Source organism: Notothenia coriiceps, unplaced genomic scaffold (genome assembly GCF_000735185.1).
Source record: "Notothenia coriiceps isolate Sejong01 unplaced genomic scaffold, NC01 NC01_scaffold00035452, whole genome shotgun sequence".
NCBI lineage: Eukaryota > Metazoa > Chordata > Actinopteri > Perciformes > Nototheniidae > Notothenia > Notothenia coriiceps.
This window is the reverse complement of record NW_011368153.1, coordinates 23,675-42,011: the sequence shown is the minus strand read 5'-3', so window position 1 is coordinate 42,011 and position 18,337 is coordinate 23,675. Positions and strand designations below refer to the sequence as shown.

Here is an 18,337-nt window from a genome sequence, read left to right as displayed (position 1 = left end):
CGCAAACTTTTGGCCAAGAGGGTACAGAGAAACATCCTCCGACTGCGCATGTGCAAAGACGTCCACCTCACTGCGCATGTGTAGAGCGGGCAGCAGAAGATGGCATCGTCCATGAGTGGGATGTTTTCTGGTCAGCAGCCGCCCGTTGCTCATCCCGTCGGAGGTCCTGGTGGACCGGGACAGCCGGGCTTCCCCGGTACCGCTGCCAGAGCCCCGGGGAACAACACGCTGGTAGACGAACTGGAAGCTTCGTTTGAGGTAGGGGGCTATTATGCTAGTTCCTTTAGCTGTGTGCTAACTGTTGTTAGCTCATTTACTTTGTGCAGATATAACGTTGTGTTTAATTTGCTAGTGTTGCAGTCTCACATGAGATTCAGAGGGAAACAATTGATTTCTTATTCAACCATGTCTCATATTGAATATAATACTTGTATAACTTATTATAATAATAGATGACGTTAAAATAAATAAACTAATGCTATATTAAACTTTGAACACGACAGCCCCAGCTCTGCTCCAGTGTCCTTCTCCAACACAAAAAAGTCACACTTTTCCATAAAACTGTCTCTTTATGAGACTAGAGACTTTAGGAGTTCCCCCCATTCATGATGTTCAGAGCACCAGCCAAATGCTGCTAAAGTCGCAGCTATATTTGCTTCAAGAGCCAGAAAATCGTTCTAATCTCTTTGGGGCTGGTATATGCTATATTTAGGTGTACACAAAAGTTATTTCCCATCCTGCTTGTAAGAGAGTTAAAACATATAAAATAGTAGTAACTGATGATCAAGTATACTAGTTTCTAGATTTACATTTACATTTAATAGCCCTCGAAGAGTGTGTTCCCTTGTAGTCTTTTGTGGCACCATGAAACTGAATACCTGCTCTCGAACACAGCATTTTGTCTGCTGGCTTTTTCATCTCTGTAAAAAAAAGTGTTCTTGGTTTTAGAGAACTTGAGCTTATCAATGTCCAGGGTTTTGAGATGTTCATCAATCGTATACTGTATGAGTGTAATGTTCAGATATCAATACCGTTTTAGCCATGTACTCTAAAGACCAGGTTTGGTATTTAAATATTCACTATCCCAAAGATTACTTAATTGTCGTCTACTCTAGCTGTATTACGTCCGGGAATGTGTATGTTTCTCTTCCCAATTACTTAAAGAGAAAGCAGCTATCATTCCATGCGCAACCAAAAGTTCATGTCAAAACAGCATTTATCCTTCAGTAGTTGCTGGTTGTCATTGCACCCTAATGTGCAACATCTCAAACTCATTGAGACAAAGGAAGTTACTCATGTTTTCTCTCTGCTTTTATTCTTTAGGCATGTTTTGCATCTCTGGTTAGCCAAGACTACGTTAATGGAACTGACCAGGAGGAGATTCGAACTGGTGAGTGAAGCTTTCATGTTTAATTATTTATACCTAAAAAGGTGTATCTGTGTAGTAATACATATATTTGTCTTTTGTTTGCAGGTGTTGACCAGTGCATACAGAAGTTCCTGGACGTGGCTCGACAGACCGAGTGCTTCTTCTTACAGAAAAGGCTTCAGTTGTCTGTGCAGAAACCAGAGCAGGTGGTAAAAGAGGTAAATTATTATTCTGATAAATGCATTGTTATTTCTTATTTGATATTTTTTCAAGTTTTTTATTGATCCGGAAATTATTTGTTCAAGCGCAAAACAAACCCTTGGTGTCCCCAAACTCCAAAACATTGTATGTGTTGTATCCAGGCTAACAGAATTTCCTTAATTTCTTAAAACTAGCATTTGTGATATGCTGTCAGTGTTTAGGTATTATTTATTTGTCATCATTTGTGACTGCCTTCTCTCTTCTCACATACATTTTTTTCCTCACTTCAGGATGTGTCAGAGTTACGTAATGAGCTTCAGAGGAAAGAGTTACTGGTTCAGAAACACTTGTCCAAGCTTCACCACTGGCAGCAAGTGCTGGAGGATGTGAGCGTTCAGCAGCGCAAACCCACCGACCTTCCTCCCCCCGGACCGCTTGCCTTTCTGGAGCAGGCCTCTGCGAGCCTGCCGCCAGCCCCTTTGAAACCAAATTAACACACCATGGGGCAATCACATATGTCCTCTGTTAATTATATTTCTTCCATTCCCAGAAGGTGATGTTGAACTTTGACCTGCAAGTGAGCTGCAGCCGTCTTGAGATATCACTGAAACACCTGTTTGCATTCGTCATACTGGCATTATTCGAAGTACATGGGATACGGAGTGAATATATCTGCAGGACAGAAGTCAAATGTGACTGTACCTAATATACCTAAACGCTATAAAGAAGAGAACACACCATGTACGCCACGTCAGGCCTGCTGTCAAGTGTCAACCTATGAGAAAACCCAGGAACTGTTTGCTGTCACTGCTCAGCTGTGCGGAATATCACAATATAGATTTTTAGTTTTTTTGTCAACTTTTTTTCCAGTATTTTGATTTATGTAAATATTTTTGTTGCTGTCTTTTTACTGTAAAAATAAAAATTTCTGAGTATTTTGACTCTGGGCTTAAGTCTTATTTATGTGTTTCTTGTTGTACAGTTACGGCATTATTTTTTTGTTTGAAAACAGATTGTGAAGGGTCATTCCATCTAAAGCTGCACATTAAGTTTATCAACAGAAAAATATTCACTTACTATCATGATAATCAATTAATACCTAATGTAATTTTTCCATCTCAAATATGGTGATTTGCTGCTCTTCTTAGTTTTATATAATGCCAAACTCAAAATCAAATGGATTTGAAATGAACAAAACCAAATTTCACATGGGACTTGTTCATCGAGGCCTAAATTCCACCAATTGTAAAAAGTTCATGAGGAGCAGTACTCTCCATACACAGCTGTTTGATGTCTTGTGGCTTTAGAGAAGCTGGAAAAAATAAACCCTGATGTTGTTATGCACTGAAAGCGTATTTGCGCAACCAATTCTCAAGACTTAAAATCCTTAGCCTAGCTTCTGCTGCTTCCCTACAGCAGCAGCATTTCTCAAATTAATCTCTTGCTTAAAAGTCCCCAAACTGTATGGAAATGTAAAACAGTGAAGTACCCCTCACCAAATCCTGCCTATATGGGAGTGTGCAGCTGGAATAACATCTCTCGCAAAATTGAAATAACCATATTGCATAATTTCATTATCCACATTTATCATAAATGTCAAGGTAGATTCTTGAGATAACGGGTGAAGAACAACCTGCTAACAGAGTTAATGATCCATGTATTTTCTGTAGGTAATGATGACAGAGAAATTATTTCAGAAAGCCATGACTGAGCCTCCTGACAGCCTGTGTATTCAGCGCCTTCACACCACAACAGACTTGTTCTCCACAGCTAACGCCTGTCCACTGACGCTGCAGCAGACGATGAGCTGCACAGATGGGCTGCAGGGACAAAGATTCTTGTAAAACGGGTCGGTGGTCTCCACGTGAATAGACAATGGTACCGTGGATTTATCACTGCATTTGCATTACTACAGATGGGCTTTCCTTCTTTTTATATAGTGTTTTATTGAGATGGAACTAAATCAGCTGTAGTTTTAAAAACTCTTAATATACATCCTCTAGTTTAAGATTTGCCCAATGGAAGCCCATTTTATCCAGGAAATAAAGTAAGGAATTAATTGAAAGAGTGTCTACATTCCAAAAATTAAAATACTCATGATGACAAAAAGTCAAAATGTTGACTGACAAAAATGTTGAACTTTGAATGGATTATATCAATATATGAAGTTACCAAGTCAAAGATAACAAATCATAGTTATGTGAAGTCCAAAGTATGAGATAATGTTAATATATAAATTGAATGCACACTAAGTCAAAGAAAATGACAGACAGGTTGACTTGCATAATAATAATTTGAGTTAGTGGTCAAAGTTTTTGACTATTGTGTAATCACAATGAGTCTTTATGTTACTAGATTGGTAGATGGGGCACAGGGTGAAATATTAAATATGAATACTTTGTATCTTTAAAATATGAATCTCTATAGCTAGAACATAAACAAATGGCTGCATTTCTTGTATAAAAGGTGATTTATAAATCAAGTTTATTCATGTATTTATCAATATTATATTCATATTATTGGGACCCTGTTCCCCAGTCAGTCTTCCACGGCTAGAGGGAGACAGTGCTTTCTTGCAGGCCGCCTTGGCTGCTCAGGACCGTCTTTGCCGACATGTCCTTGTTTGTGCGTTTTAATCAGCGATTGGGAAATATCAGGTAGCCTTGTCTGTCCGCCTCGCGCACCCATATTACACCCAGGAGGGGAAGAGGGGGGAAAATAAAGCACAACAACCCACATTTTGACGCTGCTCCCTTCCTGCGTGTTATTCCCCCTGTGGGTGCCGACAGGAGAAGCAGACTGCAGGCTACAACAGCCGGGTGTAATCGCAACGTGTTTGTTACAGAGTGTCACCGCAGTCTGGCTGTGTCTGTATGTGAATCGGGCTGATTTAATGGGGCTGCCGTCAGCCCGTCTCCCCGCCTCTGGACAGCTGATCGCCGCGATTCACGCTTGAATTTAGACCCACTAAAGACGACATTGTGGATATGGAATGGTGCATGCCGCTGGGCCAAGTTTTCAGCCTCTGAAAAACACCGGAATCATGGACAGTCATCCGCTGTAAGTGCTCAAATATGTGTGATTGTGCGTGTGTGTGTACTTTGACGTTTCCCAGTGGCTGCTTGACTGATGGTGCCGCATTGACAGAGACAGCGGCCAGCCGGTGTGGCTGATCGGGGGGACAGTCACTGATTCCCGGGGGCTGATGCCGAGCCTGCCCGCTGCAGCACAGGCTGGATGTGTGTTTGTGGAATAATGTTGGGATTATTACCGAGGTGTTTTTTGTTTATGGCATGTGTGTCATGTAGCCATGTGTGTGTGGGTGTGTTTGTTACAGAAAACATGGGCCACGTGATTTTGCCATTAGCAGCATGATTATAGGATGTTTTATTATGAAAGGAGAGGCCATTAGTGTTTGCTGAACAGTGATGGAGATAAAGGAAATACATTGTTATACATTTGAGTTACTTGAATTTGGGATACTTGATTTATTACTCTTTCTGCTGTTTTACACCAAAGTTTGGAAAGTAGCTACAGGTTTGTGTGGGATTTAGGTAGTTATGACCGGTGGTGAACAGCAACTGAATTCATTTACTCAAGTATTTTACAACTTTTGATGATTTTGTACTTTACTTGAGTATTTCCTGTTCCTGCCACTTAAACTTCGTATGTTTATTACATTTATACATCTACTGCACCCCAATTCTAAGTCAAATATTCCACATTGTATTCCATTAAATTCATCTGAAAGCTTTAGTTACTATGACAATTCAGAATCAGGTTAATGCAAAAATAAAAATCAACAAAACATGTATTATGAATAAAGATACACTTAATTGATCCCTTGTTGAAATTCACAAGCTCCTGCAGTATATATATATAAAAATAAGCATCACCTTTACCAGCTGCGACCTTATAGAAGTGAACACATTAATAATCATTGTTAAATGATATAACCTATAATGTTTATCAATGGGCTGTCGTGCTGAATGATATATTTTCTATTTTTACAAAATGTTAATGCTAGTTCATATCAGTAACAAAAAATAACAATATAAAATACTGCAATAAATAATAATTAATTTGACTTACTTTTGTTTTCCTCCTTTACATTTAGCTGGAAATATGTTACTGCAGTATGATTTTGAATGATGGACTTTTTGATCTATTAATCATATACACATTGAGAGTTACAGTTAGTGGCCACTTGATTAGGTTAAGGCGGGTTTATCATTCAGGCCCCAATTTCACTGTGTGCAAATTAGTATTGGCAATTTGATTAATCTGTCTTGTAGAGGTTTCCTTTTCAGAACACATTATCTATAACATTATATATTAAGTTATACTGAGCCCTCTTGAAGCATATTCCTAAACCAAGTGACTCACATAAATGCTAGGGACAGTTACTGTTATTCATGTGCTATTGTTTAACCTCTAAGTAATTACATTCAATATATTTTAGAATTGACAGGAATTATACAGATTATAATTAATTTCAATACATACATTTAAAAAATATGAGTATTTAAATAAAATCAAATAGATTTAAATGCTTAAAAATAAACTTTACAATGATTCATTTCTGTGAGTGTAGGAGTGCTGGTTGAGTCTTTATTAAATGGTTACCTGGAAGCCAAACCCTCTCTTCTCATAGGGTGGTGATACATAATACCAAAGTAAAAGTAGTACTAGTACTAGTAATATCCTATTTAAAAAAAAATTAAATCTCCTTAAAACGTTATGATTTTGTTTTAATTGCTCCTTGTGTCAACTGTTTTAATTGTTGTATTTGACCCTATACATATGTATTGATACTTTGAGCTGTTAATACATTACATTTTTACATTAGCCAATTATAATAGTTATATTATATTCATATCAGGTCACCATGTTGTATTTTATACTTACCTCCCGTATGTAAAAGAGAGCCACATACTTATGTTTGCCTTATGTGTGTCCCTCTCAGGTGCACCAGGCTTTGTCCACACTCTCTGGACAAAGAAGATGGCGTCGAGAGGCAGGGTCCCGTCACTCTGAACCCCCGGCACATGAGGAAGGCGTTCAAAGTCATGAACGAGCTGCGCAGGTGAAGCTAACTTTTTCTCTTTAGGTCTGTGTCTCTTTCAGGGTACCACGTTTTAAAACTGTAGTTGTGACCTCTCACCTCTCCATCTCTTCCATGCCCATACAGCCAGAGCTTGTTGTGTGATGTGACCATAGTGGCAGAGGATGTGGAGATCGCTGCTCACAGGGTGGTGCTGGCTGCCGGGAGCCCTTACTTCCATGCCATGTTCACAGGTGAGGACGCGCTTCCATTCATACAGCAGGGTCTTTGCATCCTTTGTTTCAGTTTCAGTTTTTTGTACTTTGTGGTAATGTATGTCTAACACGAGTGCACCAACAGGTGAGATGGCAGAGAGCCGGGCGAAACGAGTGAGGATAAAGGAGATGGACGGCTGGACTCTGGGCCTGCTGGTGGACTACATCTACACCGCAGAGATACAGGTCACGGAGGATAACGTGCAGGTAAACACACACATTCAAATATACTCACATAATCATTTATCTGAATAATTACATCGTTTACAAAGCTTTACTGCTTTTATGAAATGGAAACATAACCTTTGTTGTTATATGTTTAATAAACCAATTATAAATCTTCAGTGGTTACTTAATAACCAAACATCCAACTAATAAAGTTGTTATCGAAGTTATTGCTTATTTCAAACCCTATTTAATTAAACAGATTTTTCCGTAATTGATAACCAAACCAATTGGTTTGCTATTTCCGACTGATCCCTAACTGTTCTGTGCCTTGCTCCAACATCCTGTTTGAACAGAAATCAATCCACTTAATGAATAATAAGATAAGATAAAACTTTATTTATCCAGAGGGAAAAGAGCAGCTGATGTAATACATAGTGGAAAGATCGCACATATATAGTAAAGTCTAAATATAGTACAATGAGGTCCTAACAAAAATGAAAATATTCAAACGCCAAAATTAGGCAAGTAGTATGGTTCATAAAATATATACACGCAACCAATTCAGTGACGTTTTCAGTAAACAACATTTCACAATAATTAACTGAATGAAAATTTTATTTCCTCTCGTGACTTTTAATGTTTCATTTTCCTGCCCAAACCTTTTCCTTGCACAGGCATATAGACGAAACATATATACTTCCATGGTCTAGTTATCAGGCTCTTTCAGCAGTATAATACAGTAAACCCTGAATAAGGATTTGTTTTCATGATCACACTGATGCTTCTGAGATTTGGGAACAATCAGATCACTATAAACAATCACTGCAGATTAGAAGTGTCTTTTTGTTTCACTTGATCATGTGCAAAAAACTAATTGTAAACTCTTCCCTTGCCTACAGGGTAATCCACTCTGTTTGAACAAATGAAAATATTTAAACTAAACAGAATTGTATTTAGAGAAGTCTTGAGTGGAGAAGTTCATATTCTCACTCAACTGTAGCAGTAACAAGCAGGTTATTTTGGGTGATTTAACCTGTGATCATATGCATTGTTTAGTACCTGAAGTTCCCCTTTATACAGGTTATTCTCTGTGTGTGTTTGCCAGGCATTGCTACCCGCCGCCGGCCTGCTCCAGCTCAACGAGGTGAAGAAGGTTTGTTGTGAGTTCCTGAGCTCTCAGCTTCACCCCTCAAACTGCCTGGGGATTCGAGCCTTCGCTGACCTCCACGCCTGCTCTCAGCTCCTCACACAGGCCAACAGCTACGCAGGTGTGTGCGCGCTAAATCTCTATTTTTATATGCGTGTGTGTCCTGGAGGATGTGAGACAGAATGAGAACAGGTTTAATTAATGACAATGTTAAAAGTAAAAAAAAAAGCTATTTTAAACTGTAGTCACAGGGTAGTTTTTTTATTTGATGCTTTTGCTGACAGAGCAACATTTCACTGAGGTGGTTGGGAGTGAAGAGTTCCTCAATTTGGGCATGGAGCAAGTGTCCAGCCTGATCGCCAGTGACAAGCTCACCATCCCCACAGAGGAGAAGGTACACACACATTCACTCTGCCCAATGCAACGTCTCTTTAACTATCTTTTCTGCATTTATATTGTTTTGTTTTAAAGGGATTTCGGGAAATATATTTATTTTGTTGTTTTACTGCTGCGGGCTGTTTGTATGCACTTTCATACATGTGTCTACATAGGCAGGACAGCACGACTAAATGATTGTACCTGTGTTTAAAGTGTCTCTGGGTACTTTATTTTGCAGGTGTTTGAGGCAGTGATAGCCTGGGTAAACCACGATAAAGATGTGCGGCAGGAGCATTTGGCTCACCTGATGGAACATGTCCGCATGCCGCTTCTCTCCAGAGAATACCTGGTGCAGGTACGAGTGTCTACATCGCTCCGTTTAAGTTTGTCTGCTTGAATTCAATGTGGCTGTTGCTCTTTCTGTCTATCTTTACTGAGATAAATAACGGGTCCAAGCTAAACTGGAACTTGTTATGGAAATCTTAGACCTAGTCAATACTGTGGAGATATACAATTAGAATGATCAATCAATAAACTGGTGAAACAAACAGAGTTGTCTTTCTGGATCTTTATTCGAGGCGCCTCGAAGGCACAAGTCTCACAGAGTACAGGGTAGTCTGCAGGAGTGTGCGCAATAGTCACAGAATAGCAAAGCTTATATACAAGATAGGGCGGGCAGACAGAGTTTTTGTGTAGCTAGGCGGAACGCCTCAGAAATCTGCTTTCACACGGATGTCTCATATTGTTATTAGACACCTGTGTCCTGAGCTGTAGAAAGTATAATGGTTATCAGAATATGGAAGTTCAAACTTTGTGTGAAGAGGAGTAGTTTCAACATAGTCTGCAAAATCAGCTCTGTGGCCTTGAAGCGCTTGAGAATAATAATCCTCATTAGAGACAACAGATGAAACAGCAAATATGAAGAAATGGTACAGTAGTGTTGGACAATGCTTTCAGAAGCATTTAGTTTTACCATATAAGGTAACATAAGAAATTGCCACTACAAACTTTTTTAGAACATGTCGGATATGTTGGATTCTCACTACAATTAAAGGTGGGGTAGGTAATTTTGGAGAAACCAGCTCGAGTGCGCTAGAAAAGTGTTTCTGAAATAAATTACATACCCCACCTTTAAGTAAGATTGATGTAAACATCATATCACACAAATTGAACCCTTTGTTTGTACTACAGTATCAGTAATAGATCAAATATACAGTATAAAATGTTGTGTGTCTGAAAATCAGTACATGATTATTTGTTTCTGTGAAGTTACTGACAAACTGACTCTGGACGTGTTGTGGTGAATTAATCAATGACTTGTCGTTGTGCTTGTCAACAATAGGAATGAGGAAGTGACACCTTTTAATAAGATACAACATACTGTACATGGTATAATATTTGACATTTTAGACATTATATAAATTATCTGAGCTTTGTGTTTTGAGTTCACTGATTAAGCCAGTGAACTAAAAACACAGTAATGCTGTTTTAGTGAGCATGTGACTTCGACAGAGACATGTAAACACATCTTGAACATTATAGCTAAACTAATGGCAGAGCAGCTGTCTCAAGTATTCTATGATAGAAGGAAGATGAGTTCTCAGCTTCAGAGCACTGAGGGTTATGTTTTTTTGCCAGTGACCTGATCCCAATGATCTTTTTGCCTCAGTGCATCGCTGCTGCTAAAAACTCTTATGTGTTCAAGTGCCATAATCATTTCAACACCCAGGATGGTTAAATACACTCTGTCTGTGTCAAACAGCTGAGCAACATGTTGCTACGTATCCAGTTTACAGTGGTCCAACTAGTTTGCTTCTGCTGTTGTTGAAACAGGGATGAACTGGAGACATTTCATGTTAAGATATTAAGCCAGTCATTTGTATAAAAGTCTTTAACCTTGTAAGTAAATCTAGTCCAAGCAGATTTTTTTTTAAAAGTTCTCCTAGGCATCTAGAAGATATGTTTATCTTTGTGTCTGTCACCTCTGATATACAAGCTCTTGTGTTGTGTATTTATTTTGAGGTCCGATTAAACTATAATTTAAGTTGGACATTGCCACAACTTGGATGAATATGCATGAGCTATAGCAGGTAGCACAACTGAGGTGTGATCTTTTAACATTTAAATTTATGATGGTGAAAGTTGGTCAGTCTACTAATTAATCCACAATATACTGCAGCTCTTTTTAAATCCTCTCTCTTTTCGTTTTGTTTGTGTTAGCGTGTGGAGGAGGAGTCTTTGATCAAGAATAGCAGTGCGTGTAAAGATTACCTGATTGAAGCCATGAAGTACCACCTGCTGCCCGCTGACCAGAGAGCTCTGATGAAAACGGCACGCACACGCATGAGGACTCCAGCCTGCTGTCCTAAGGTATTTATGCAACCTCCACTAAGTTCCTCCACTTTTAGTTAAAATAATGAATTCATTCTTCATGTGACGGCTCTGCTGTTTCTCTTCTGTGTAGGTGATGGTTGTGGTCGGAGGCCAGGCTCCAAAAGCCATCCGTAGTGTTGAATGTTACGACTTTGAGGAGCAGCGATGGTATCAGGTGGCTGAGCTCCCGACCAGGAGGTGCAGAGCAGGTAGGAAACCCTCAATAAGAACAACATAAACATAAAGACAGTTAGAGCCGGGATTCTCTGAAGAATGCTGTTATATCAGAGAACCTGAATGGCCTAAATCACCAAACTAATGTTGCATTCAGGCGGTGCTCGTCAACTTGTGAATATTAAGTTAAAAACAGGCTGCATGATCCTTTACTAGTGTTATTAGCAAATAGCTTATGTTTAGAGCAGAGGTGTTCAGGCTCTTCCTGGTGGGTTTACCGTTGGTTTGGTTCAAGCAATATACACTGAACAGATAAATGACATAAAATAAAAGAGACTTTCCCTATGCAAACAAAAGGCCTATTTCTCTTAAATGATGTGTGCAAATGTGTTCTCAATCTTATCTAATCTCGTTCCTTTTAGGTGTGGTGTACGTGGGTGGGTGTGTGTATGCAGTTGGTGGTTTCAACGGTTCTTTGCGTGTGCGGACGGTCGACTGTTACGACCCGATGATGGACCGCTGGACGAGTGTGAGCAGCATGCAGGACCGCCGATCCACGCTCGGGGCCGCAGTGCTCAACGGACTCCTGTACGCTGTGGGGGGCTTTGACGGCAGCACAGGTACAGATACACTATCCAATCCCATATTTTACATTTCTGTGAGACAGAGAGGGTTTAGGCGATGCATCCCTACAGGCTTTTTAACAGGAAATTATATAATATGTAATTGTTCATGGTGTCTTTGATACATGGTGTGTGTGTGTGCTTGCAGGTTTGTCGACAATCGAGGCGTACAATGCGAAAACAGACGAGTGGTTCCATGTGTTACCCATGAGTACCCGACGAAGCAGTGTAGGAGTGGGTGTTGTCAATGGTGAATATGAATCCCAGTTCAGTTTTAAAGTCATAAACACTATTAACCATAAGGTAATCCTGCAGTAAATACTTTTTGTATAAAGCACATAACTTACTAGAGTTTATAGAGACAGGAACTGTCTTAAAACGTTTTACTGTATTACAGTACAGAAGAGAGAAGAAGCAAAGACAAATCATTATATGACAAAGTAAAGTCAGCAAATAGATGCACCCAAGAAGTAAACATGTATGGCTTATTTGCATCAAAATCCTTCACAATCTTTTTATCTGCATAAGTACCTTGTATTTCTATAATTTTCTCCATCTCATTGCCTCGCTTATTCTGAGTTATAATGTGTTTCCTTGTGTGTGTGTTTCAGGGATCCTGTATGCAGTTGGAGGTTATGACGGTGCGACCAGGCAATGTCTGAGTACTGTAGAAGCTTACAACCCTAAAAGCAGCACATGGAGCTACATAGCAGAGATGGGCACGAGACGCAGCGGAGCAGGTCAGTGTGTGTGTGGTTCAATATTATAAGATGACAAACAAACAATAACTGTGATAATAACTTATATACAAATGTGACTTTTCATGCACTGTTGAATTCTGAGGTTTTGCTCTATTTTGCTTCCATAACATGTTTTTCTTTCTGACTAGTGGCATTGAAATGGTGACCAATGTGTTTGATGTCGTCCTCAGGTGTAGGTGTGTTGAAAGGTTTACTTTACGCTGTGGGGGGTCATGATGGCCCACTGGTGAGGAAGAGCTGTGAGGTTTATGATCCGGCCTCTAACAGCTGGAGGCAGGTAGCTGACATGAACATGTGTCGACGCAACGCAGGTAAAGCAGACCGTCCGACCACCGAACATCCTCAGGTGTGAGATGAAGGACGTCCATTAATCTTTATTCTGTGTGTGTGTTTTCAGGTATGTGTGCTGTAAACAACGTACTTTATGTGGTGGGAGGGGACGACGGGAGCTGCAATCTGGCCTCTGTGGAGTTTTATAACCCCAACTCGGACAAGTGGACACTACTGCCAAACTGCATGAGCACAGGACGCAGTTATGCAGGTGTGTAGATATACAAAAGTGCTGAAAACGTATTATAACTTAATATGTTGTATCCAAACTACAGTGAGATGTACATTTGACATTTCTTTGAACATTACAGCTATTATACACTGTTCAACAAATGTTTCTATGCATAAAGCTTTAATGTCATTATGTTTGATTAAAATGTATTTCTAAAATGCTAAAGTGTCTACCACGTAGATACAATATAGAAATCCTTTTAAACAAGTATTCCTACTTTTAAAGTACTAACACAAGTGACTGTAGTTGCCATTTATTTAAGGGATTCTATGATATGTAGAATATAAAATGTCCTGCACATCATGCATGTGAAAATAAATGTGTGGCAGTAGCGATGCACAGGCTTAATCTCTTTTTTTTGTGACCCTAGGAGTGACTGTGATCGACAAGCCCTTATGACTGCTCTCTACTCCTGCCACTGATTCGGAGCAGAACGTATTCTCCTGCTGAATACTGATCTTGGATCTGTCTACGATGCCAATGCTATTATGTTGGGCAGCATTAGCACAGGCACTGACGAAGAGGAAGAAAATGACAAGATTGTTGTTGTTGAGGATGATGATGAAGAAGATTTTTTGCACTTACCTGAAAGGGGGAGCTGTAACAAACGGGGGGGAATCAAACCTGTGTTTTAATCCCCTCCTGGAAGGACTGCCGCTGGTGAATGGACACACCAGTGTGAAGCTCTGCTGAAGTGCCATTGAAACACTACTGATATGAAGCTACTATAACTGCAAAGTTATTTTAACATTAGTAATGTTAACAGAGAGACCACTGATCTAATATACGGGAGAGGAAGGCAAAGAAGGACCATTTGGGACTCAAATCTTTGTTTCTCCGTCTTTTCTATCATGAAAAGTGTGTGTGAGTGTGTGTTTGTGTGTGTGCGCTTGCATTTAAAGGTGCTCCTTTTGCTTGCACATGTGAGCATGTGTGCGTTTGTGTGCATCTGAGTCTCTGTGTGGGGACGCCTGGTCCGACGCCGCATGAACGCACTGTGTCTGACCTCTGGCCTTTTTACAGTGTTGCAGTGTGGCTGTTCAAGAGTGCCTGAATGTCTAAAAACATCCCGCTTTCCCTCTTCTTCCCCTTTGTTATGCCTTGAGTACTGTTACTGGACAGAGTACAGCTGGACTCTGAGGATGTTTTGGGATAAAGAAACACATTTGAGTCCAGATCGGTTGCGTTAGCCCGCATGAATTCAGAACGTGACAAGCTAGAAAATGTGCATTTGTTCTATAAAAAAATCAGACTTTGACTTGAACACCACTCTTCTGGTAAAGGAGAAGAGTCATTCATGTTGCCAAAAACAGTGATGGACATAGGGAGAAGCTGTTTTGAGATGAAAACAGTTGGATGTATCAGTGCTTTACTGTCTCATGGCAGCCATCTTTGCTGTGGTTGTAACCACTACAACGGCCTGAACTCACTGCATGGTCCCCGAACTCCAACCTCCTATCCTTCAACAGTCCCCTCTCCCTCTTTTGGTGTAGCAACCCTATTAACTACTGCACACCCTGACGTACTATGAATGTGCCAATTTTAATATGTCTCTTCATTTCTGTCTCTCTTTACTACTTAACTAATGTGTTCTCTCTTTCTGGAAAGTGACCAAACCTACTCCTGAGTTTCAGTTGAAAAAATATTGCTATAAAAGTAACTGGTATTGCTGTTTTCTTGTCAGTGTATTGAGGAATGTCATGTAGGCTAATGACTTTGAACATGTTTCATTACTTGTTTTATATTATCATTAATAAATATGCTTCTTGTATTTAAAGCTGTGAAATGACATCTGTTTTTAAAACTTTGCCAAATCAGTAAAATGTTGAAAATGAAAATATGCTTTGTGTGATGTTTTTAAAACTCTACAGTAATTTGTTTATTTACAATATTTAACATGTAATCATAAGTGTCGTGTAAAAAGCTGGCATTATTAGACATTATTAGACTTCTCAGTGACACTTCTTAATTAATTTTCTTGCCATTTTGTTTTCATTTCAGTTAAAGTTATTGCAATTCTGCCCTTATTTAGATAACATTGAATATTTGAGAACTTTTGTACTTCTTTTGTCAAATTAAATTTAGTTTTGCAAGGTGTGAAATAACAAAAAGTCTGTACTGTACATTAAGTACTATTTTGAAGTACTTTTGCCAGTGATATGCCTTTAGCAGATTACGATTTTAAACACACCGAATAGTCATCTTATAAAATACAAATGGAGCATGTATATGATAAATGAAGATGCATATCAAACATTTAATATTTAAAACTTTTTAAAAGATGTAAAAATACATTTAAGTGGTGCTGTATTACATTTTGAATAGGTAAAGACTGTCAAAATAACTATACAACGTTTCCAAAGTTGACATTGAATCACAAAGTGTTATACAAATGTAAATGTGAGACGGAAGACGCATGTATGACTCAAAGTTCACCCCATCTCTTAACTCGTCCAATCCATTCACTGCAGAGGTTATGAAAGCAGAGCTCGCCTCTGATTGGCCGTTGCTGTAGAAACATTCAGTCTCACTATCATCAGTCCATGTCACGGACCAATCAGCGAAGCGGCTCGGCCCCTCGACGTCGGTCTCCTCTCCTCTCAACCAATCAGCTTGTTCGATATGACTGTACTTCATATGGCCGGCTGCCTCAGTGTCAGGTAGACGGGACGATCCGCGACAAGGTGAGTTTACCGTCGTTTAGGCTGCAAAAAGACCGTTTTTATTGTTTTTATTAGCAGCGATTGTTTAACCACATGTCTTTTTCATATAATACAGCGAAAAAGAGCTAGGTTTTACGAGTTTTAAGAACAATACACCGGCTCGCTTTGTAATCTGAAACACAGACCTCATTAATAAACATGAAATAGTGTAAGTGATACTGGGGAGATATAAGGAAATGTTTAGCTGTTTTTAGAGTTCCTCTGTTTGTTTCATTGAGATTCATTACGTTTTTGCATTAACAATCTCTTAGCGGTGTAATTCAGCATGTTTTCGTGTTGAATTTAACGATTGAAATTGTATTTATTGTTGCAACAGTATTATGTCATAGTGTATCATCATTATGTAGCTGTAAAGGATTAACAGTAGACCATCAAGTATTGGAAGTTTGAGTTACCAGCCCTTTACTTGAGTACTCATTTTTATATAAGTCATAATTCAGTTATATAATATATTGGTTAGGACTATATGAGCCATTCTGCATAATAAGTCACTGATTAGGATATGGGACAAACATGTCAAATCTGATACTTTGATTTGTTTATACTACAATAATTTGAAATATTCTATATATTTATACATTTATATACTAGCACTCAAGGAACAGGACTTTGAAATGTATGCACTTCAACTATTCAACTTATGTCAACATCTTTAGTCACACTTTTCTTTGAGGTAAAAAACGTTTTATATTTGGTCAATCCAACAAGAAACCCAAATATATAATATTAATTGTACTTTAAGTATAGTTTGATGCTAATACTGTTGTACTCATACTTAAAGAAGACTGTTAAAGGAGGACTTACTTAGATACTTGTCGAGGAGTATTTTTGACACTGTATAGTATCGTCACTTTTACTCAGTTAAAGATGACAAACTTCTTCCACTGTTGTACCTTTTTGTTAAAAGACACATTTGCACTGTACCAGCATGACTGAATTATATTATCTCTATACCTATAGCTGTAGAGATACCTGCTGTCTGAGAGTTGTATACAGTGTGTTCTTTCTAAAGTATTTTTATAACTTTATTATAACACTGTGTTCCTGTTTCCCAGTCTTCTCTCCTGTCCTGCATTCATCTGACACTGACCATCATGGAGGTGAACGGCACGGCGGACATCTTGAGCTCTGCCTACCTGGCGGTGGAGTACATGGATGCGGTGTTGCCAGAAAACCCCCTCCAGCCCTCCATGAAACACGCCTGGGACTACATGATGGACAACTACACCAAGTTCCAGATTGCCACCTGGGGGTCGCTCATCGTCCACGAGTTCATCTACTTCCTGTTCTGCCTCCCCGGATTCCTCTTCCAGTTCTTGCCCTTCATGCAGAAATACAAGATCCAACAGGTTTGTGTGGGATTTAAGTTTTAAGGACCTTTTGTGTACATTTACTCAAGTACTGTACTGTGAGCAATTTTGAGCTACTTGTACTAGTATTTCCATTTCCTGCTACATTCTTCTACTTTTGTACATCTCAGAGGCAATGGTGGTACTCCAAGTGGTTATGACTTTATTTTTTTAAGTTTAAGATATCATGCCTCTTTTAAACCTTCTGTGTGTGTGTGTGTTTTTGTTGTGCGCAGGACAAGCCGGAGACCTGGGAGAAACAGTGGAGGTGTTTTAAGATGCTGCTGTTCAACCATTTCTGTATCCAGCTGCCGTTGATCTGTGGGACTTACTACTTCACTGAGTTCTTCAACATCCCTTATGACTGGAACTCCATGCCACGCTGGTCAGTGGAAGTATAATAAAGCACACCCAATGCCTTATTTTAACGTGTACCGTACACATCAGTTTTATTTTGAGTTTTATAGCATAGTAAAATGTTAAATGTTTAATCCAGGCATGTGCTATCTACAGTGTTGGGTGTAACGCGTTAACGGAGTTACAGTAATATATTACTTTTTGCTGTAACGAAGTAATGTAACGCATTACTAATGAAATGTGGGTAATATATTACCCGTTACAATGCTCAGTAATGCAGTTACAACACATTTTAACCCGAAATTAAATGGTGTTTTGTTTTTTAAGAATGTACTAACATAGCGAGACATTCCGACACCAGACAAATTGTGCGGGTAGATTAGTAAACCTGGTATGTTTACCCTTCAGGCTTCGCGTCGGGATCTTCGGGGCAGTTGAATGTTATGCACCCTCTATTCAAAAAAGAGAACGGAGCGAAAAATACTAACAACAAATTGCATCAGGTGCGCGTGACCTGCTCCGCTGCGTGTGCATCATTTCCAAAGTGCTTCCACAGCAGTGATGCACATCTGTGGATAATCATTTATACGAAAATGCTTAAAGCAACCATCACTAAACGCCAGCAACACTGCATCTACTGCAGACAGTAGCAACAGGTCAGATGGGGACATCACGTTACCCTCCGTTGTGGACACTAGCTTACTCCCGCCTGACTCGCCGCCCTCGCCCCCGGAGCAGCAGTCTTCGTCGCCCGAAACGACACAAGGACAACAAGGGTCAGAAGACGACGGACAGGACGGTAAGTTAGACTGTGACCTGGTTAGCTCCTCCAC

The 18,337-nt window shown here is 39.5% G+C and overlaps 3 protein-coding genes across 3 annotated transcripts; all 3 read left to right on the top strand.

The window, feature by feature from the left end:
* Positions 1–56: 56 nt before the first annotated feature.
* On the top strand, positions 57–2,505 carry med28 (mediator complex subunit 28). Its single transcript, XM_010791390.1, has 4 exons — positions 57–258; positions 1,324–1,390; positions 1,475–1,587; positions 1,861–2,505. The coding sequence occupies exons 1-4, from the start codon at positions 100–102 to the stop codon at positions 2,062–2,064; spliced, it is 543 nt and encodes a 180-aa protein (XP_010789692.1). The 5' UTR covers positions 57–99; the 3' UTR covers positions 2,065–2,505.
* A 1,716-nt stretch (positions 2,506–4,221) lies between these two features.
* klhl2 (kelch-like family member 2) lies at positions 4,222–13,879 on the top strand. Its single transcript, XM_010791387.1, has 15 exons — positions 4,222–4,630; positions 6,537–6,656; positions 6,762–6,868; positions 6,975–7,096; positions 8,163–8,325; positions 8,489–8,598; positions 8,821–8,937; positions 10,803–10,952; positions 11,047–11,164; positions 11,552–11,749; positions 11,901–12,002; positions 12,364–12,492; positions 12,684–12,824; positions 12,911–13,054; positions 13,446–13,879. The coding sequence occupies exons 1-15, from the start codon at positions 4,563–4,565 to the stop codon at positions 13,472–13,474; spliced, it is 1,818 nt and encodes a 605-aa protein (XP_010789689.1). The 5' UTR covers positions 4,222–4,562; the 3' UTR covers positions 13,475–13,879.
* A 1,739-nt stretch (positions 13,880–15,618) lies between these two features.
* LOC104962901 (methylsterol monooxygenase 1) lies at positions 15,619–17,548 on the top strand. Its single transcript, XM_010791410.1, has 3 exons — positions 15,619–15,759; positions 16,854–17,147; positions 17,384–17,548. The coding sequence occupies exons 1-3, from the start codon at positions 15,619–15,621 to the stop codon at positions 17,546–17,548; spliced, it is 600 nt and encodes a 199-aa protein (XP_010789712.1).
* Positions 17,549–18,337: the final 789 nt, after the last annotated feature.